The sequence below is a fragment of the Diplotaxodon limnothrissa genome, linkage group LG5, assembly GCF_057381915.1.
Source record: "Diplotaxodon limnothrissa isolate DT_005_m linkage group LG5, D_limnothrissa_male_GT1.1, whole genome shotgun sequence".
Lineage (NCBI taxonomy): Eukaryota > Metazoa > Chordata > Actinopteri > Cichliformes > Cichlidae > Diplotaxodon > Diplotaxodon limnothrissa.
Genome location: NC_140600.1, coordinates 26,364,578 through 26,385,787, shown reverse-complemented (window position 1 = coordinate 26,385,787; position 21,210 = coordinate 26,364,578). Strand labels below are relative to the sequence as shown.

The 21,210-nt window shown below is 41.1% G+C and overlaps 1 protein-coding gene across 8 annotated transcripts in view; it reads left to right on the top strand.

Annotated features, from left to right (window-relative positions):
* Positions 1-21,210, top strand: part of LOC146632460 (calcium-dependent secretion activator 1-like) — a 64,981-nt gene extending 43,771 nt beyond the window's left edge. The window contains exons 12-31 of one of the 8 annotated variants that reach the window (XM_085354401.1): positions 382-518; positions 619-806; positions 1,230-1,388; positions 1,579-1,680; positions 1,780-1,843; positions 1,941-2,064; positions 4,313-4,345; positions 6,478-6,584; positions 9,325-9,354; positions 11,744-11,900; positions 12,016-12,157; positions 12,917-13,078; positions 14,370-14,525; positions 14,672-14,819; positions 14,926-15,000; positions 15,108-15,191; positions 15,447-15,479; positions 15,649-15,756; positions 20,686-20,790; positions 21,034-21,210. In XM_085354401.1, coding sequence (XP_085210527.1) covers positions 382-518; positions 619-806; positions 1,230-1,388; positions 1,579-1,680; positions 1,780-1,843; positions 1,941-2,064; positions 4,313-4,345; positions 6,478-6,584; positions 9,325-9,354; positions 11,744-11,900; positions 12,016-12,157; positions 12,917-13,078; positions 14,370-14,525; positions 14,672-14,819; positions 14,926-15,000; positions 15,108-15,191; positions 15,447-15,479; positions 15,649-15,756; positions 20,686-20,790; positions 21,034-21,210 — 2,291 coding nt within the window. Of the gene's footprint in view, positions 1-381; positions 519-618; positions 807-1,229; positions 1,389-1,578; positions 1,681-1,779; positions 1,844-1,940; positions 2,107-3,352; positions 3,422-4,312; positions 4,346-6,477; positions 6,585-9,324; positions 9,355-9,875; positions 9,885-11,743; positions 11,901-12,015; positions 12,158-12,916; positions 13,079-14,369; positions 14,528-14,671; positions 14,820-14,925; positions 15,001-15,107; positions 15,192-15,446; positions 15,480-15,648; positions 15,757-20,685; positions 20,791-21,033 lie in introns of those variants that run through there. The other 7 variants (XM_085354402.1, XM_085354403.1, XM_085354405.1 and 4 more) reach the window with 7 other exon arrangements.

Here is a 21,210-nt window from a genome sequence, read left to right as displayed (position 1 = left end):
CATAAAGAAGAATGGATCTAATATTTTTTTTTACATATTATTTACAGCATTTCATCCAAACACCTTTTGGCTCTTTTAGGATTTTTTCCCCTGCAAAACTTTAGATGCATGAATGCACATACAGTAGAAACACTCGTCCCTTTGAGTTTAGCTTCAGTTTGATAGAATCTCATCCACCAATACAAGAAAACTCTTTACGCTATCTGACACAATGCAAGTTGACAATGTAAGCTGTAAGTGTTTATAATTTGCCCTTAGAAGTAGCCCAAAAAAAAAGCCTCCCTGGTGTTTCTCGTGTTGTAATGAAGACTGTTGCCCTGTGCCTCACTGATGTCGTCTCCTCTGAACCGTGTGCTTTTCCCTGTGCCTTTGGCCGGATAGACGCTGACAGAGCTCAGAAACATGGCATGGATGAATTTATCTCCGCTAACCCCTGTAGCTTTGACCACGCCTCGCTTTTTGAGATGATGCAGCGACTCACGTTGGACCACAGGCTCAACGACACCTTCTGCTGCCTGGTGAGTTTGTTTCCGCTCGTTGTCGCATGAATGACAGTGAGTGCTCTTTAGTCAGTTGTTATCAAGTAGTACACTGTGTGTCTGTGTTTGTGTGGTGTAGGGATGGTTCAGTCCGGGCCAGGTGTTTGTCTTGGATGAATACTGCGCAAGGAACGGAGTTCGGGGTTGTCACAGACACCTGTGTTACCTGCGTGATCTCCTGGAAAGGGCAGAAAATGGGGCCATTATTGACCCCACACTTCTTCACTACAGCTTCGCTTTTTGTGCCTCTCATGTCCATGGGAACAGGTGTGCGCTAAGTCCTTCTTTATGAAACATTATGACATTTATAAACATATTTACATTTTATGACTTTCAACCTTCATTTGTAACAAATTACACTTTGTCAGGCAAAGCTATGCCTCCTATGGATGCAGCAGTTGAGAAATTTAAAGATGCATTAACACAGGATAAGATCAGAACGGAAAGGTTTTGTTTCCATCAAATTATTTTTGTCATGTTTATGTTTTCTTAATTTTTTATGTTGTAGTACATTTTTTTGGCCTTTCTTTCTGTAATTTCATGTTATGTTGTTAATCAATTGCGTATCTCTACATATTTCCTTGTTTTCTACCACTTTCTTTGTTTTTTTTTTCTTTTCTCTCTGTCCTTTGTTGCCATAGTCTCTTACTGTCCATATTATTCATCCTCCCATGCATCTGTTAAAGTCAGAGAGGGCATCAGTTACTGGGGCCCACTGGGCTATGAGGTCCTAAAATCCCCAAAGAGCTCCCAAAGCCCAGATCCCCGTGCTGCCTCTAAACGAGCATGCATATTCAAGTTTAGAAAGAAAAAGGAGTCCAAAAATCCACTGATTCAAGGTGAAAACAGGTGAGACATGGTCATTTTTTCAATGTGTAACACTGGAGGGAACTCAAGAAAAAGAAAAAAAAAATCACTCAATCAGTTCCCTGGGGTGTAAAAGCTGTTAACCAGAGATTTGGGGGCTTAGATAAAGGGTTATATACGTTGGACTTTGGGGTTGCAGCTGGGTTAACGTTTGTGGGTGCGATCTTCATAGGCCAGACGGGCTGACTACAGTGACAGTGGATGAGAAGGAGCGCTTTGAAGACATCAAGGAGCGGTTGCGTGTGATATTGGAAAACCGGATTGTAAATTTCAGGTGATTGCCGCCTCACTAAAACCAGATTACACCAAGTCACAAAACATCCCGGTTATTGGTATTTTTCTCTGTTATTAAATCTTCGGTCTTCCCTTGTAGATATTGTTTCCCCTTCGGTCGTCCAGAGGGTGCACTGAAGGCCACTTTATCTTTGCTGGAGAGGGTTAGTAAATGCTTAAATAAAAACATTTTATGAACAATGAAAAAGGTGCCCTCTGAAATATTGAGGTTCTGTGAGTCATCTTCGATGTGGCCTGCAGGTCCTGATGAAGGACATTGTGACCCCGGTTCCACCAGAAGAAGTTAAAGGGGTAATTCGCAAATGTTTGGAGCAGGCTGCTCAGCTCAACTACCAGCGGATTAAAGACTATGCTAAAATTGAAGGTAACCAGAACAACACAATTCACTGTCACATAATGACTGCTGGTATCAGGGTACAAATGCTATGCATCTGCTAAACATTCCTACTGATCATGAAGATGTCATGTTTTACAGACTCAGATTGAAGTGCCCAGTCAGTGGTTTGGTAGAAAACGGCAGAGTGAACAATCAGTATATCTCCATATGTTCTTTTTCTTCTGTAAGACTGCCTGTCATGTTATCAATTAATTTACACATGGTAAATTCACTTGGTATATGGTATATTTGTGTCCATATCCCAAATGATTTGTGGCAAATGATTTGTCACAGTCACTTTCTGTCTCTCAGTCCAATAACTCTCTCCTTTGTTTCAGGCCTGCTTTAGCTCTGTGCTGTTCTGTAGGTCAAGTTGGCTTTTGTGTAGAGGTGTGTGAGTAAAAATGCATTCAAATCCAAAGCCCTGAAATCTGTTGATGTGCCGATCTCTCTTTGTGCCTTGACTATTCGAGCTGTGTAGTATCCTGGCTTCTGACATTTGATGATTGGATTGTAAGTTCAGCTTAAATGACTCCCAGCTCCCAGTCGACACACACTCCCTCTCTTCCACTATCTTACTGTTAGCTCCAACCTCTCTGATACCTCCAGCTGACTCTGCCCGCCCCTCTTTACACTCCCTGCCTTGAAATACCAGCAGCTCTCCTGTCAACTGTGTCTTATGCTCTTGCTGAAGACCACTATCTTCTGCTCCCTCCCCTGTCTGCTCTGCTTTTTTTGCCCCCTCTCCACACAGATGTCACTTTTTCTAACCTCTCCACTATGTGATGAGTGGCTTCTAACCAAAGGAATGCTGGGATTGAATGCATACAAACCAGCATCAGCCTTGCATGTGCTTTGAGACATAACACGGCCTTTCTTTACTGGCATGGATTACATATGAAAAAATACATAAAGACATTTTAGGATGTCTTATTTCTTCCTCTTGCTGTGTCTATTTTTCAACATACCAGTTGCACTGACATGCACATTTACATAGAGATCTCTGATGTTGTTTATGCCTTGAAAGAAATCCCTCAGGGTGCTAAAGATACTAAGGATTGAAACCTTACTATCTTTTCATGCTGTGTGAATTTATTTCCACCTGTCCTTGTGAGGCATCTGATTCAAATTTTACCAACGATTTGACCTTATTATTGGGCCTCCTGCCCAACAGATTGTCTCCTTCACCTGGACAGCCCTCTTCCCATCACCCTCTGACCTCTAGACTTCCCCCTTCTGACCCCATCCTTTTGCATGCCCCGATCCTTTTTTATAGGGAAAAAGAGGGAAATGTTTGAGCACCCTGTCTTCTGCTTGGCATCTCAAGTGATGGATTTAACCATCCGTGAGTACCTTCATCATCTCTTCCCATTCCCCCCCTCATTCTTTTAAGCGCACCTTCACCTCATCCCCTCCCTTCTGCCTCTTCTCTTTCTCCAGAAATGTTGCTCCTGCCATGCTTGTTTTTATCTGTGCCTTTGTCTGTGAGAGTGAGTGGGGAGTGCACCAGTCGAGAGATCTGAGCAGTACCACACAGAATCAGTAGGGGTCCATTTTTTTGCACCATCTGTTTGTGATGGACATGAATGAGCGGTCTGGTCTGTAAGCTTCTTTCTTTTGGTTTGAAGCCCATTCCTTTGACTTGAATGCATTTTTATATTGCTTACATTGGTATCTGTTTTCAGTCATTTGGTCTGATCATGTGTCAGTGGTGTGCTGTGCCGAACAGGTAGGCTTGTTTGTCACCGTGTCTCCAGTGACAGTGAAAGAGCATCTGTTGACAGAGCTATTGAATGGGAACAACAGGATAGAGTGTATGGATGTAACAGCTCCAGTTTGTGTTTTAACTTGACTCAGGTCAACTCAAGTCACTCAGCGTGTCCTGTCTACGGTCCTTTAAGCTGTTTGTGTCCCCTACCTGTTTGCAATAGTCGAAGCTTTGTCTGTTTGTTAACAAAAAAACATCTTATCACCTTTTTTTTTTTAATTTTCCACAGGCTACTGGTTCAGTGTTTCTATTTTTTATTGTGTGTTTGTGACGTTTGTCTGTTGCCCAGAAGCGTCAGTCCCTGGAGCTGAAAGTGTCCCAGCAGATTCATTTAAAGGGTCACGTGGCGATGAACAACAAGCCTGAGTTCCCCCAAGCCCCCATCCCCTTTCGTGAAAATAACCATAGAGCCGTGCTAATTCTAAACATCTCCTTTTTATCTTTTCTCTCCCCTTTTTCTCGCTGAAGTTGAGAAAGGTCAAAAGGATCAAAAGGATCCAGGTGAACCCATGTTTAGCTTATGGTTTAGCTATAGTGCACACTTACATTTACATATACAAATACACCCACACCTTACACACATGTTTACTGCAAATCAGTGTAAGACATATGCATGCATTTACCATTAGCACATCTTCTATACACACTTTAAATATTGTACAAGTTCTCAAATGTCTTGGCATGTCTTAAAAAAGCAGTAAATCTGTAGAGATTGTACTACTTTATATTTTTCCAGATTCAAATCTGGAGCAGTGAATTATACGGCTGAAAATGTTATTCTCACTCAATTCAAATGTAGTGTACTCACACTTGAATAAAGGTGAACAAGTGTGTTTTTCGGTAGAAATGTTAAGACACCATCAAAACCATAAAGTAATGCAATCTCTTACATATGGTCCTATATTTTTATCTACATTATAATGTAATTTAAAAAGACATAAGCAACACTTTAATGCAACCTCCCCCCCCCCCCCCCATCACACAAATTAGCATACATTTTCACCACAGGCCACACATGAAAATGAGCTCATTATATAAAGATATGCATTATGGGGATTTTTGTCTGGGAGTAAAGTAAAGCAAAGATGTAGCACAGATGCTAAAGACAACCACAAAACCTCAAGTATAAGAAATTTGAGACATCTGAAACCATCCCAAATATCCCCCTTGCCTCCCAGTCAGGAGGCCCTGGGTTTAAACCTGGACAGGGCCATTCTTTGTGGAGTTTGTATGGCTTTCTCTTGGAGCGCATGTGCAATGGAATAAAAAAGCAACAACAAAACAAACAAAACTTTGCTCCTCTTTAAACCATATTATATCTAATTCAAACCCTCGTGATCAGGCATTATTAGAAGTCTTAAATATTACTTTACAGCTCAGTTCCCTCTATGTGGCATTTGAAAGTGTAATCTCTACTGCTAGCTTAGGGTTCCTTCATTTAATTTTTCACCAGGCTCCGAAAAAAATATTCATTTGGCTTGAGCAGCAATACCCGCAGAACCCTAAAATAATAATGAAAACAGCAAAAGGCTTCCAGTTAGAACTGCCGACTGCAGACTTCTACTGTTTTATGTAGAGTTATGTATTTATGTGCTTTTGATTTCAGATCTGTGTAGCCATTCAGTTCCATGTTCAAAATATGTCATGCCATATAATCACAGTGTTTAAGGAACAACTCCATTTCATGACACATATCTGTTTTTATCAGATCGTTCTGCCGACAAAGGTACGAGCAAGTGATTTGGAGCTTTTGCTAATCATAGACCAAAGTCACCAGCTGATAAGTGAGGAACAGCTTTCATGAGCACATAAGCACAGTTTAAGAGAAATCCAAAATCAGCACGCTTGTAAAAAATATTCATTACCTTCAGGAATTTCATCAGATAATTGGCAACTATTTTATTAATTTGATCCAAGCACCTGCCTTTTTATAAAATTAGTTCTAACAAAGAAAACTATGAGCCAGCCAATGTGTGTATTATTATATTGAGATCAGATTACTTATAAAATAATATATATTTAAGAAGATTCTTATACACTTGTTGGTCTTAAGAAAAAAAGAATTACAGAAATATGTATAAATGTCCCTTTCATGTAGTTCTAGCCACGAGTGTTTGTAGAGAACCCGATCCTTATTAGACATCCAGTACTATTAGCTTTGAATTAATAATCTCATCCAATCAGATAACTTCAAAGAGAAGGAATGAATAATTTTTACTGTGCGTGTTCACAGAGTATTTTTGGCCATGAGACAGCTCCTTATACAGATGGCTTATTCAGTACCGCTACACAATATGCATGTTTTCAATGCTGCATTGCACCTCCATCTCAGCGCCACTATTCCTGTGTCTGATACTCCTCCAACATGAGTCTGATTATCCCATAAATGCATCAACTCTGTTGCTTTATGTCATGCAGCCCAAAATGCATACACAGTAAATAAGAACACGCTTTACTTGTTATGGGGGGTATGGTAGGTAAACATCACAGCGTAAGTGCTGTGTTTATACTTTTATTAAACGGTCAAAAATATAAACAGAAAAAAAAAATCGTTTGAATAGTCATAAAAATCCCCCTGGAATCCTCTGTGCTTGACTAACCACTCATCCCTCACCCTCATCCTTTTGTCTCAGAGAACGTAGGCCGCTTAGTCACGCCTGCCAAAAAGCTGGAGGAAACAATTCGCCTGGCGGAGTTAGTCATAGAGGTCCTCCAGCAGAACCAGGAACACCATGCGGAGGTGAGTGAGAACCCTCTCCTCCTCTCCTCCTCAAAGCACTTTCCCTCTATGCTCTCACTCTTATCTCACTTGCCCCACAGCAGGGAGCTAGCCTTATTATCAATCCTCTATAAATAAAGCTGCTTTCATCTATGGGTAACTAAAAAAAAAAAGGAAAAAACTTTCAAAGATTAATTTAATTTCGGAAAGCTCTAATTGGTGTTCAACGGACCATCGCCACATGGAATCAGAGGGCCATGTTTGAGGGTAGACTGTAAATTAGACAGAAATGGTACAATGGCATCTTTTTTGCTGTGATGACAGTGCATTAGTTTTACATAAGTTGTTAAAACGATAGTATTATGTTGAGGATACTCCAGTATAGATGTTTGGCTAGAAGAAAAAACACAAGGTGAAACAAGTTAATGCACATTTTCATGGCTTCTACTGCGCTGCTTCCCTTTGGTCACACACAACAAGATCACTTATAATAAACCTCAGGCCTTACACTGAATTTAAAGTAGTAAGTAAAACACATTGTTCCCAAGAAAACTGATCTTTGTGAAATTCAATTAGATGCTTTTATCAATAATACTAAACTGCCATAGTCTGTATTGTAGTGTGTTTTGTGACTCTACCAATGAAAAACAAAAACATTACCTGATTTAAATATGGCTGTTATCTTCTCCAGCGCCGTCTCCTTGTACGCTTTAGGCACCGGCATGTTTAGATTGCTCCCTTGCAGTCCACCATTGTGTCAAAATGGTCAAAAGCCTTTAGCTTGAATTGCATTTTGTGGAAGAGGCCAGAGTTACAGGGACCTAAGTCTGGCAAGCTGGCTTAGCGGGGAGCAACAATCGAAAGCATTAACATTTAAATTCTGAGGGATGAATTCAAAGCTGGTGAATTTTTAAAAAGGAAGCATACTCCTGCTCAGGGCTGGACTGGGACACAAAATCGGCCCTGGCATATTTGGTCCAGGCGTCTCCCTCGCTGTGGTCCCTCCTCGTGCACTTTTTTACGAGGAGGAGTTGACGGTGCAGCAGCCCCGACAGCTAACATGTCGGTTAATTTTGCTGCATTTATTTCTATTTTTCTGTCTCAGCATTTCAGCTCCACTTTTTCGCTACCTCATCAACACTAAGCTACTTGGGCGAATGTAGAGGCGGGCTTGGTAGTTAAGACATTTTATTGGGCAATACAGTGGCAGTAATGAAGCTGAATGAATGGGCTGCTGTCAGTGCTTGTGGGGCCAGTGTGCAGCGGTCTTTTAGTTGCCCCATTGGTCCAAAAGTGAGTCGGCCCACTAGGAAAATGCCCGGTATGCCAGTTTACCAGTCTAGCCCTGCTCTTGGTCCCGCTCCTCACCCGATGAGCCACCTTCAGTCTTGTTGTCTGTTGGCTCTTCCACTGAAAACTGTTTTTTCTTCTCTGGGTTGTACTGAAAAGCCAGCTCAGTAATGAGTCTCGACAGGTTGAGGTAGTTTGACACAAAAGTGCAAGTTTGAGATTTGCGGTGAAAGGCTTTCCAGAGGTGCACAGGTAAAAAGCCTTCAAGGAGAGATCACCACATTTAAATCAGATAATGTTTTTGCTTTTTCTTGGGGGAATCGTGAAAGCCATGTAAATGAAACCTGAGAGGTTTAGATGGGAATTCACATAGCCACATGTGAAGTATTTCAAAAAGGTTCACAAGCCTAAAAATGTATGGGTTTAAATATAAACAGAGCATTCTAAGTTGTAAGTTCAAATAGGATTTTATGTGAATAAATATAGTCTTAAAGAAAAGATGTGTGTTGAATAAATCTAGTGGAGTCACAAGTATAATACATCCCAGTGAAATGGAGTGGAGTGGAGGTATAAGGTAGCATAAACTGTAACAACTCAGTCAGTCTTAATTTCACCAGTTTATTCCAATGGAGTCAACAAAGATATACTGCTGTTTTGACATTTAGCATATTTTTGTCCCAAATAAAATGGTGAAATTGACATTAGTTAACTTTTTACTTAAACACAGTCTTTGCTACTGTTTTACCTTTAGATCTGTATGGCTTTGGTTTAGCACTACAAGCTAATGGACATGTTCTCATCCCAGGGTGTCAAACACTGCTGTCCTGTCTAATTCTGCTATATATGTTTGCAGATATATGCAAAAGTTCTTCTTTGTCAAATGTGCCGTGACACACGAGCTCTAGCAATACAGGACACCTCCACAGATCCTCCTTTAAAGAAACCAATTTGGCATTAAGTGATTGGAGGAGTCTTTGTGGAGCAAATCACTTTGGTTTGTGAGCCATTTGCGCTTTGTGCTTTGTTTTGCTTGTTTTTCACTAACTAATTTTAAGCATTTAGGCATAAAAATCGACTCGGTTAGAAGTAGGAAGAGATCTCACTTTGGATTTTGCCCCTTTACAACTGTGCACACTGACAAATTGCACTTACCCAGTGGGTTTAACTGTGATACGAGTGTCATCACCAGTCAACACCTTGCGCATATCTCAATATATTAACAGCTTTTGACAGAATGGTAGTATTTGGCACTCTGGGAATGAGAACAAGCTGAACCAATATTCAAGGAAGGCATCTCCTTTTAAAAATCCATCTAGCTTCCTTATTCCATCGTGTTGGCGACTTTAGACATCAAGCTGATGGAAAGCATGATGAACATGTGCAGCTGTGTAGATCTGAAGGTGATCCAAATGTGATCTTAGAATATACAGATAAAGCAGATTTACTGTATCTCTCTGAATATGCTTGACAGGCGGCAGTCACAAGTTCTGGAGATCAATCGGTACAGTATTTTTTTTTCTTTTTTTCCTCTTCAGTCCCCATCACGACCCTCCTGTATGGCATGTGCGCCACTATGGCAAGAAGCACGTTTCTAGACAGAGAATGAACTCAGTGGGTGGGTTTGTAGGCACAGAAGTGAGAGCAAATCTGTTTAAATATAAATTTAAAAAAAAAACACTTTAGCTTGCACAACATAATTGTTATCATAAAGCATGTTCATCGGGCCATAAAGAGGTTTCCTTTCTATCCTAGCATGCTGAACCAGTAAATTTCCCAAAGTATGCTCCATGTGAACCTTTGAAGTTTGATCCTCCATAAACATTTGTTTCCCCTCCATCCAGCAGTTAATTTCACAGTCCGCACCTGTTTAAGCATTACTTCTCCAGCTTCTCCTCTTCCATCCCTCTCTGCTGTCTATTCTCAGTTTACAAACCCTAACAAAGAAATGCTTCAAAAATACATTATTGTTCTGAACATCTTCCTGTATTCTCACTGTCATATGATTGGTGACTGCCCAAGCAGGGAAAAGAGGTATGTAGTCAAGTTGAATGAGAAACTCCCGTAATGCTCTGTGCATGTCCAGTAGATGATTCTACATCTCTCCCCTAAGCAAACTACACCCCCTTTAAGACTGGTCCCTTGACATGGTTGCACTGATACAGCACTAGAGTTTGTTTTGGCTGAACAGTGGGTCTGCCGTAGATTTCTCAGGGTCCTGTATGTGTTCCTTAACCACTAACAAAGGTTGGAGGCTACTCTGCCTGGTGACCTTTGAGCCTTTCCCCTTCCCTGTTGGAAGCTATTTACTGTCCTCCCCTTTAGCTGATATAAGAGTATATATCCTTGAATGCGATGGAGAAGAGCCTTGTTTGCTGCCTGTGTTTCTAACATTAGAGCTATCATGATTTTTAAACGTTTGAAGTGGACAGGTAAGTAGGAAGGTAAGTACGGTTCTGACTGCTGCTGTGGTGGTTAAATAAGGTGGTCGATTAACAATAAACAGCAGTAAAGTAGAGCATGCAGCATAACTTGGAAAAATTCAGCTTCATTAATTGAACTTGGCAATATGTTAGTCTGAATGATAAGCAAATAAGCCAAGCCAAGACTGCCAGCAAAGCAACTACTGTACCTCTGCTGTCAAAGGGTGCGAAAGTCCTGACTGTGCTAGAAAAACGATCCGCTGAATCTCAGACACCTACTTAACTAATTGGAACAGACACACTCCAACACTAGAGATGCTGTATGCTGCAGTCTTTGGTGTGTCTAGACAGTGATGTGCATGAGACACATTCACATCTAGTGGGCTATGGGTTTGTTGGTGATGTGAATGGTGGACCCCCTCATCTCTCAGCTGGAGAGAAAAGCATGCAGGGAGATCCACGTTTGCATGAGAAGAGCACCCTAGATGTAAAGATACTGTCATGAATAGAAGGCACAAAGATGCAACCCCACTGTGCAAATCTTCTCCCAAGTATAATCTGGATTTGAATTCATGTACCAATTAGGAAGAGCTGTGGATTTGATCTAGTTGTATGCCATGGAAAACATACACAAGCACACAAGCTGACAGCTGTGATAGAATTTCTGTTCATTTGAAAGGAAATACCCGGCAATTACAGAATTCACACACAGCACGGAAAAGTCATTCGGTATCCACAAATATAACCAAATATCTTCTCAAATTAAATAACAGGGGACGTCTAATGGACACCTGTAACAGAGAGAAGCAGCTGGACTGCTCAAAGGTAGTAAATCAGTCTTCTGGCAACTCTGTTTACACTCGATTTTAAAATGCTAACCAGATCACAGATAAACAAATGCAAATAGCTACAGGCAGGTTTTGCAATTACTGAAATCATTTGAGAGGGTGGTCTGTGGTGCATTCGGCTTTATATGTTTTCTACTATAACAGGAAATGTATCATCAATGCTTGGTTGAGAAAGAGAAGCGCTAGGTTATACAGTGATGCTAGCAAACTTGTGCATATGAATACTGTGTGACCTGCCAATTAGTGTAGGTAATACAAAAAGCCCACTTAAAAACCAGGAGTGTGCCCTGCCTCTTACCCTGTGCTGTGAGACCCTGGTAGTCTAGCTGCTTCCCTCTGTTTCAAGTGTTTAAACTAAGTAAACCCAACCAGCTTCTGACTTTAGCTTCATATTCAAGTGTTACATCCAACGTATGAAAAATCAAGTCCCAGCAAGAAAGGGTAAGGATATTTGCCGAAATGCCAAACTATTCTCTCAACACACCAAACATGCATCAACCCAGTGGTATTTCCTTTTAAGAGCGATACTGTCCAGTAGTGTTTATTATTCCCTCCTTTCCCTCTCATCTTTTAACAAGAGGACTTGTTCACCTGTTTGCTTTCCCTCCTGCTGTGTCTCTAGGCATTTGCATGGTGGACAGACCTTATGGTGGAACATGCAGAAAACTTCCTGGCCCTCTACGCCATCGACATGGATGCCGCTCTGGAGATCCAGTCACCTGAGAGCTGGGACAGCTTTCCCCTTTTCCAGCTGCTCAATGACTTCCTCCGGACAGATTGTAAGTTCATGCAGTTGGCCCATCTTTATGTTTCAGCTACCTTCAGGTATTTTCATCTAAAAAAAAAAAAAAAGTATGATATCCTTTTGTAACACGCTTTTTTCCCCCCTCATAGATCATCTGTGCAATGGAAAGTTTCACAAACATCTTCAAGATCTGTATGCTCCTCTGGTGGTTAGATATGTGGATCTGATGGAGTCCTCCATCGCACAATCAATTCACAAGGGCTTTGAGAGAGAGTCCTGGGAGCCTGTAAAGTAAGGAGCTTCCGTCTTTATAGCTAGGCTGTAGGATGGCTGGAGATGCAAAGCTTTTTTATGCAGATGACAGACTGACTGACTGTGTGGAGGCTGAAAAATCTGGTAGCGCAGCTGTAATGTTCATCCAAGCTTCCTGTAGCTTCACTTTTAAAGAACGAGCCAAGTGTGGGCTGAGCAACCTCTTTATCCTATAGAAGAAATTGGTTTTTCTAGTCTGAAAATAGTGCTTGATTAATGTATGTCTCACCAATTCTCGCCGACACATTGGGGTCAGGGCAAAACATAGTATCCCTGTTGTTCTGTGTGTGAACTAACATTCATGACGTGTGCTTTGACATGTTACCAGAAAAAAATTTGCCTCCAGTGTGTTATGTTGCTACTTTATTTGTTGTGGCTTTAATATGTCTGCTTTCACATTTTCCTTTCATTGCAAAGATTATATTTAAAGTGTATTAAGGTAACCTGTATTTTCTTGGTCTTTATTCGTGTTCATTTTTTGGGTTTTCGGTATTACTTTGCTTGTCTCTATCGCTGCATTTAATACTTTATGTGTGTGTCCAGCTCTCTTTACTCTTGAGTATTTTTGTAAAATGTGAGTCTTTGACAGTTACCGTCCCTTTTATGTGCGTTACTCTTTGTTCCAGTCTTCACATATTTTCAGATTTTACTTTTATGATGAGTGTTACATTGCTTTCTGCAGCTCCCACGCCACTGTTATGGATTCTTTTTTTTTCTTTTTGTCTGTCTTTTCTGCAGGAGTTTAACAAGTAATCTGCCCAATGTGAATCTACCAAATGTGAACCTCCAAATTCCCAAAGTACCAAATCTGCCAGTGCCAGTAGCAGGACTATCAGTTAACCTTCCACAAATGCCTAGCTTTTCTACCCCGTCATGGATGGCTGCTATATATGACTCTGAGTGTGTATTCAACTAGTTCACTTTAGATTTACTGAGAAAGCAGTGATAACTTGGTATGAAGATGCCCATGAGTAAGGACAATTAAAAAAGATTTGCCAAATTTTGAAATTGTAGCAAAAAATGTAAATGAAGTCGAAACTGACATTTAAATTCAACAAAATCTGAATCGGTTTTCTCCTGTGAATACTTGCCACTTATTGCTGTTCATGTTCATGCCAAGGTCACTGAGAGGTGTTAGAGTAGATGGGGACGTGCTTTCTAAAATGAGAGGCTGTAATGCTCTCATTTGTCTCAACATGCATGCTGTTGAGCTGAGGTGTGGAGATACAGGCTGAAAAAAAAAAACGAATCAAGCAAAAAAAAAAAAAAAAAAAGTAGTTCTAAGGCTATTGGAGTTCTACCGTGCAGAAAATGTTCCCCATTTGAAACATCAAGATCTCCATTGTACAAAATGTGTATCTCCCCAGAGTTGTTGTCCACAAACATTTGCTCTAGTGATGCTTAGCGAATTGTAGATTGTACATGGCCGTAGGTTCATCTCTGACCTTGACCACCTGCTAGTAGTCTGATTGGGAGGGCAGACAGAGCGGTTCGGAGTGGAGATGATAAAGTGGAGAGGCTTAGAGGCAGGAGTTCAAACCTCTCCGCCTCTGTTTTTATCTCCTTTCCTTCCTCACTCTAAATGTAACACTTTTCCCAATCAGCTCTACTCAGGATGGCTAAAAAGGTCTGCATGGTTTGTTTGATAATCCTTCCAGGGGTCCCACCAGCCTGGGGACATGGATGTTGAGAGAGGGCCTGTGATGAGTGAAGCCAATTTGGAGATTTTTTTAAATGTTTTTTGGACACTGACTATAAATGCCTTTTTTTTTTCTTTTTTTTTTGCACGCCCTCCCTCACTTCCTCCATTCCCTACTCCTTTGTGTGATTAGCTACTGTATCTGCAGTGACTTTACCTGCATGTGGCCACTTCACATACCAGTCAATAATCATACTCTGTAGCATGGTTATTGATCTGTTACAGTAAACCCTTCCCGCTCCTTTTTCGCCCATAAACTGACTGTCCAGAAACTCCTGAACAAACAGGAAAGGAGACACGTAGGTGGACCAGTCAGTATATGGCCAGAGCAAAATTGTGTTAAAAAAAAAAAGTGTAGCGGCACAGCATCCACCTCTGCTCCTGCCACTACAACCCCCACCCCCTCCAAACCTTTAATCCCCCCCCCCCCCCCCAGGTAACAGGTTGACATTTGTCTTCTGACCTGTGTATGTGTGTTTGGGTCAATGGCAGTAATGGCTCCGGGACATCGGAGGACCTCTTCTGGAAGCTGGACGCCCTCCAGACTTTCATCAGGGACCTGCACTGGCCTGAGGAGGAGTTTGCCAAACACCTCGAGAGCCGCATCAAGCTCATGTCGAGCAACATGATCGAGAACTGTGTCAAACGGTGTGTATTTGTGTGACTGTGCGGGAGATGATGACAAACTGCGAGAGACACAAAAGCTCCAAAATGCAAAGAGTTTGTTTTCTGCATAATGAACATCTGCAGCACATTTTCATTTTAGAGTGTATCATTTTTAATTTGCACTGCAGCACCAGGATGGCATTTGAGTCCAAGCTGGCAAAGAGCAGCAAGTCCACAGATTTCCGCATCTCTCCAACATTATGCACCATGTTCAACGTGATGGTGGACGCCAAGGACCAATCAGCAAAATTGTGTGCTATGGAGATGGGCCAAGAGGTAAAAACTTCATCTGGGGCAATGATTGCATGTTGGACAATGAGGCTTTGTGCTTTTAATTTGCTGACGTGAATACTTTTGTTGGAAATTCTTCTGCTTTCCACAGAAACAGTTCCACTCCCAGATAGACGAGCTGATTGAGGAGAGTGTGAGGGACATGATTCAGCTTCTGGTTGCAAAGGTGCAGCTTCATATCAGCTTACTTTGATAACAATAGTAGAAAAAAATTTAACTTGACTTTTTTAAAATATGATTATTAGATTGTTCATGATTCCTCTCGTTTTTCAGTTTGTTGCCATATTGGAGGGAGTGCTGGCCAAAATTTCCAGATATGATGAAGGCACTCTCTTTTCTTCATTCCTTTCATTCACGGTAAGATTTTTCTTTCTTCAGTCCCTCAGTTTATTTTTCTTGAAAGTATTCTTTAAAAAAATTCACTTTATATTCTGAAAAACTGAATGTATTTCCTGAAAGCCTGCTTTTTTTGTCTCATGGGGGGTTAAAAAAGGGTAAAAGAACTCTAGTTTTGTATCTTTAATAGTAAAATATTCCAAGCCCTAATGAATCTGACGATAATTAACATTTCACCTTTCAGCCACTGTTTGACGGTTTTGTTTCGACTTTCAGGTGAAAGCTGCTTCAAAATATGTGGATGTACCTGTAAGTTTAACAGCCTCCGACTTTCCTGTTTTGTTTGTGAGCATTTAGAGCTGAACAAAATATCATCTGAGTGATTTTGTTCTACCTTTTTGAAGACAGTAATTATTGGTACAGCCGCTTGTTTGCTCTTCTCCTGAGTCGTGACCCTATTCTTTGTCTGTTCTTATAGAAACCTGGAATGGATGTAGCTGACGGCTACGTGACCTTTGTGCGCCACTCTCAGGATATGCTTCGTGATAAGGTCAATGAGGAGGTGTATATAGAAAGGTTATTTGATGTAAGTAAGATGCCGTCTCCTCCTCACAAAAAGGGAGGGGCCTTCCAAAATGTGGCAAAACAACAGGGCAGAGAGGGATAAGTCCCATTTTGAGACCAGGAAATGTATTTCTGCCTGGAAGAAGAGGCTTTTCTGATCCCTTCTCGACTTTTCTGTCTCTCTGTCTCTTTTCTTTCCGAATCTCAGCTGCCCTCTGCATTCTGGTGTGCATTGCCACAGTGCTTTTGGGCCTTTGTGTATTAAAAAATCAAACTTTTACTTACCAAAGAGTCCATAAAAGCATCCTCAGAAAGGATTATCTAAAGCAGTGCTCTCTGTGGAAAGAACAGAACTGTCCATACTGATCATACGCCAGGACACCAAGTTCTTGTATTTTTTAAGTCACCACTGTCCTCTGCTTTCAGATGCTTTCCACACAAAACATGTCAGCCTCCTGAATGAAAATAAAAACCCACTCAGTCCTTTTGTCATCAGTCCACAGTGAAGCACCTGTGCCGTTTCTGTGTGTGAAATGAAAACGCTGGGTGAATGATGCACTGCTGGACGGGCCTGGGTCAATCTGAGAGGCTGACATGGCAAATACCCTTGATCTGTTAGAACAGTGGTTCCCAACCACCCAAGGAAAATGCGATCAGTCATGACGATGATGATAAATATGAACAGAAAGGAGACATCACACCCCCCTTTTTTTAATTACACCCCGAGCAGTCTGTTGCGCAACTTAGACTGAGGTGAGTGAACAGCAGTGTAAGCATAAACCAAATTTCATCATTTAGATAAAATGCAAGAGAAAGATGAAAATAGATGCACTGGTAGTAAAAATGATAACCTGCAACAGACTTTTCAGTCCTAAAGTGCAAATTTATCTTTGTAACACCTTTTAAATAAACATTGCAATTCAAAGCATCCCCCAGGAGAAAGTAAAAAGGGGAATAAAATGAACACAAAATGAAAACATGCTTTGAAAAAAAAAGCTAAAACTGAATAAAAAACAGAGTTCGGGAGTCTAAGGTATTGGGAAACAATGCATGTTTGACTCATTAATACTTTAATAGGCAATTACAGATCGCTTTATCTTTTAATAAAAATGAATTCAATTCATGCTTATTTATATATCACCAAATCACAGCAGTAGTCAGCACAAGGCTCTTTATATAAAAGTAAAGACCCTACATCGATGTACAAAGAAACCCACTGATCCTCTGCGAGGAAGCACTTGGCGATAGTAGTGGCAAAAAACACAACAATAAAAAAAAAATTCTCTTTTAACACAAGCAAACCTCCAGCAGGGCCAGGCTCAGGGAGGGGCAGCCATCTGCTGCGAACAATTGGGGTGAGGGGAAAGAGAAACGAAGGGCAACGAGACATGACAAACAACAAACCGGACAAAGCACAAAAGACTAAGCTTTTTCAAATATAAATATAGTCCTAAAAACAGCACAAACGCCTTCTCCCTTTTCTATTGTTGTTTTTACACAATTGATGAGAACAGATGATGAATGACTTCCACCTGCTCGGACCAGGTTTGCACTTTTATGCTCTGGGGGCATTAATAGATCTACTTTAGCTTTCTATTGTTAGTATTCTGAGGTCCGAGCCATTTTTAGTCAGTTTTATGTAACTCCCACGCTGCTAAACTGCAGCTGAACTTCCACACGGCTGTTTCCATTGCCTCCAGGGATTTGAAACATTAATGAAAGCAACCTAAGAAGAAAACATGATGCAGGTTAAAAAAGTATAAGGTCTAATGAGGGTTCATAAAAAGGCATGACTTGGATGTGAATTGTTGGGAACCAGTGTGTTACAGGGGGAAGAGAGCACTGTCTTACCAAACATAATCCTAATGGGATACATTGACATAAATGTGTCCTCCATGTGTGATTCAAACAACACATAATGCTGTGATGTGTCTGCTTCATGTCATTTAGAACCTGTTTGTAAAGACCTGTGTCTCCACAGGCGTGTGATTGCTTTGTGTGTCTGACAGATTCTCAGTTCTTTCTGTGAGGCAGTGACGTCACGTTTTTATGTCTGACAGACAATGGTTTTCTATTTTTGTGCCAGATGAATATGACTTTTTTTTTTAATCTTCTTTTTTATTTGGAGCCAGGAGTGATGCTGTTGTGAAGTGGGTTTTGCTTTTGTCTTTGAGGTCCACACTGGCTCCCCTGTCTCCGTGTGTCCTTAATTTTTTCTACTGTGGAGCTTTTTACCCCCTTGTGTCCCCCGTGTGGCCCCAGAGTGCCCAACTGAGATCCTAGTCAGCACCGTTGTGTTGAAATTGACTTTTTTTTGTTTTGTTTTGAGCTGTGAGTGTTTCAGTTTTAGCAAGTTCGAAGCCGTCAATGTTTTTTTCCTTTTGATTTGAATGCATTTCCATTCATTCATTTGCATGCATGTGGAAGTCGTTCCTAGACGCTGCATAGGCTCTACTTTATCTCTCTTTCTTACGCTGATTTATTTCAATCCTTTTAATCTCCTGTTTTCTGATTAACTTCATTCCTGCTGCCTCCTCTAGTCAAAAAGTGGCACTTATCTCTAGCGTTGCGTTGCCTTGTTTTATCACATTATGTTGGTTGGCATGATTTTAGAGTCAAATAATCTTCCTGTGTACATCTTCTAGCATGACCCTCCTCAGAGTTCTGCCTCATTTGCACATAGAGCAGTCGTCCTTAGCACGTACTCAGCCACTCACCCACCCACCCACCCGCGAAGTCTGCATGCACTGCACGCTCAACTCGACTGTGAAGTGGACAGGCATCTGCAAGTTCAAACCTTTCAACCATTCACCTAATCCTGATCTCAATAAACCTCAACCTAAAAACTAAAAACACACCAACTAAGCTAACTCCTTCCACATCTAATTCGGGCCTTGTAAAGCTTCTCTGCGTTCCTGCCTACTCACAAGTTTAAAGTTGACCTTTTTTGGAGGTATGACGCCCGTTTCTATCAAACATGGGTGCTGTTCTCTTGTAACTTTGGTGCAGTCTGGAAAATTGCCACCCCAAGGAAACGAGAGCGAAAAAGGTACAAGAAAACAGCACCGCTGCTCCCTGCCTGCAAACCATTTACTCACTCTCATTCTATTTTTCTTTTGCTAATGTACCTGTGTCAAAACTATAATTTCAATTCCCCATAGTAGTTTTCTATCCACAGTGTAGGGCATTTCAAACGCAGCACCGCGTTTCCACTTGAATAAATTATAAATAAAGGCTTAGTAATTGCCTTCAGTAATTGATGGGCCATGCAGCTGCTACAAAATATCGACTTGAACATTTTTTAGAAGTTGAAAAGGTAATTGCAGTTCAAGACAGATACATTTTTCAATGCGTTATGACTTCCCTCTTTTTAATTAATTCCTTCAAGTCGCTGTAATATCAGTGCACTCAGGGAAATTCCATAAACTTGCTCCTTCCATCTCTTCGTAGCGCTATAAATGCAGTTTCCTTGTGTAAAAGGTAAACGTGTGTCTGTTTGTGTCCTTGAGTGTGTTGGGATCACTAAATGAAATTCAAGCAGTTTCCATTTACTTTAGTAAACATTACATAGAATTTAATTTGATTCCATCTGTTGGTTTAGTGCGAAGTGTCGTTGGGGGATTTGACACCAAAGAAGCTCTTCTGTTTTTTGTGTGTCTTATTGACCACTGGGATAAGCTTATAAGTCCGTTGTTTAGTAAAATGACCCGAGTGCATATTTCTATGACAGGGAACCTATTTTGCTCATTTCAAAATGATATTTTAATTCTTGGATATTGTTACTGTAGCTTTTCATGGTTTACTGCTCAGAATAATCATCTTCTGTTGTTTAATGGCCCTTGGTGGAGCCGCTCAATTCACCCACTGTCTAAAAACAAGCTGTCTTGGCTCCCTTTACCCTCCCTTGAAGCCAGTTTTCTTCTGATTGGTTGCCCCTCACAGACATAAGGTGGGTAGAGACTCTGTGCTCACAGCCACATCTGTGTCTGAGACGACCAAATTGACTATATCTCCTCACTTTTAACATCATGACACCGAGTGTTTAGAGCAGTGTGGATCCTGAGTTTTTGGCACACAGCTCAGTAAGGTCTGCTTTTACTTTTAGCTCTTAGTATGACAATAATTGAATATTTCTTATGGATGAAGTCAAAGCAAGGAGACAGTTTATTGCTTCATGTTTTATGCTAAGATAAGTTTTGCACTAACATTGTGCAGTTTCTCTTACTCAGACCTAAAAAGCATGTTAATTATGTTTGAGCTTTTTGATTGTACTTACCTATTGTTAAAGCCAGACTAGCTGTTTCACCGTTCCCATTCGTTGTGCTATCCTACCTAGAGACGTTGCACCAGTTTTGATCTTTTCATCCAAATTAGAGACCCCCAAAAAGTGAGAGAAATGTTTGAGAAATGTAGCAAGTCTAATGTTTTACCATACAGTTTGAAGTTGTCACCACTTCAGTGCACCAGCGTTAACTTCCAAAGTTTAACTTTGATATCGGCTCAGTGATTTATATTTAATGCTGTCCGGAACTCCGAGTTAAAAGCACGCGATGAAGAGATGAGGCGATCTGACATGTAGAAGTTGGAGTATTATATCTTTTAATCTACGATCAAAAGAAACAGTTGAAGCACGTCCATGTTCTGTAGCTTGTAATACTTCTGTGGCTCGTGAGATTTTATTCATTTTGAACATGATTTCCCCTTTTTCGAAAACCTCTTAACTTGCATTATTTGCTCGTTCTGACTCATGCAAGAATGGGTTTCTTGTGAAGTGCGATACAGACTTTGTACTGAGCTTCAATCCGAGTGACTGAATGCTGATGTTATTATGAAATGTACATGTTTAGTTCTGGTTTTATACCTGCGTCTTAAAGGTTCGTTTTCTGTCATGGTGTCTTTAGTATGTGTGTGGGTGTGTGTTTTGCTGGAGAGTGTTGTGTTTGTGTTTCAGCAATGGTACACTGCCACCATGAACCTGCTGGGGACCTGGCTCACTGAACGCATGGATCAGCAGCTCCACGTCTACCAGTTAAAAATCCTCATCAGGATTACAAAGGTAAGGTGTTGATAAACTGGAAACTTTTTTTTGTCTACAAATCCTAACTTGGTCTATCTTAGAGCACCGTGGGTTCACATGGATGGGTTTTGGACTCCTGCAGCTTACGTGGTCCTTTAAGATCCAAAAGCTGGCCCATGGTTTCACTATTTCTCTGACTTCCATGTATCTCATGTCAACTTTCTTTTGTAGTAGACACAGCAGGAAGCGTGTCACGTGACATATATATTTGTCTTCATGCAGAAAAAGTACCGGGACTTCCGCCTGCAGGGTGTCCTCGACTCCACCCTGAACAGTAAGATGTACGACACGGTGCGCAACAGGCTGACCATGGAGGAGGCCGCTGCTTCGGTGAGGGAAGGAGGCATGCAAGGCATCTCCATGAAGGACAGCGACGAGGAGGACGAAGAGGACGACTAG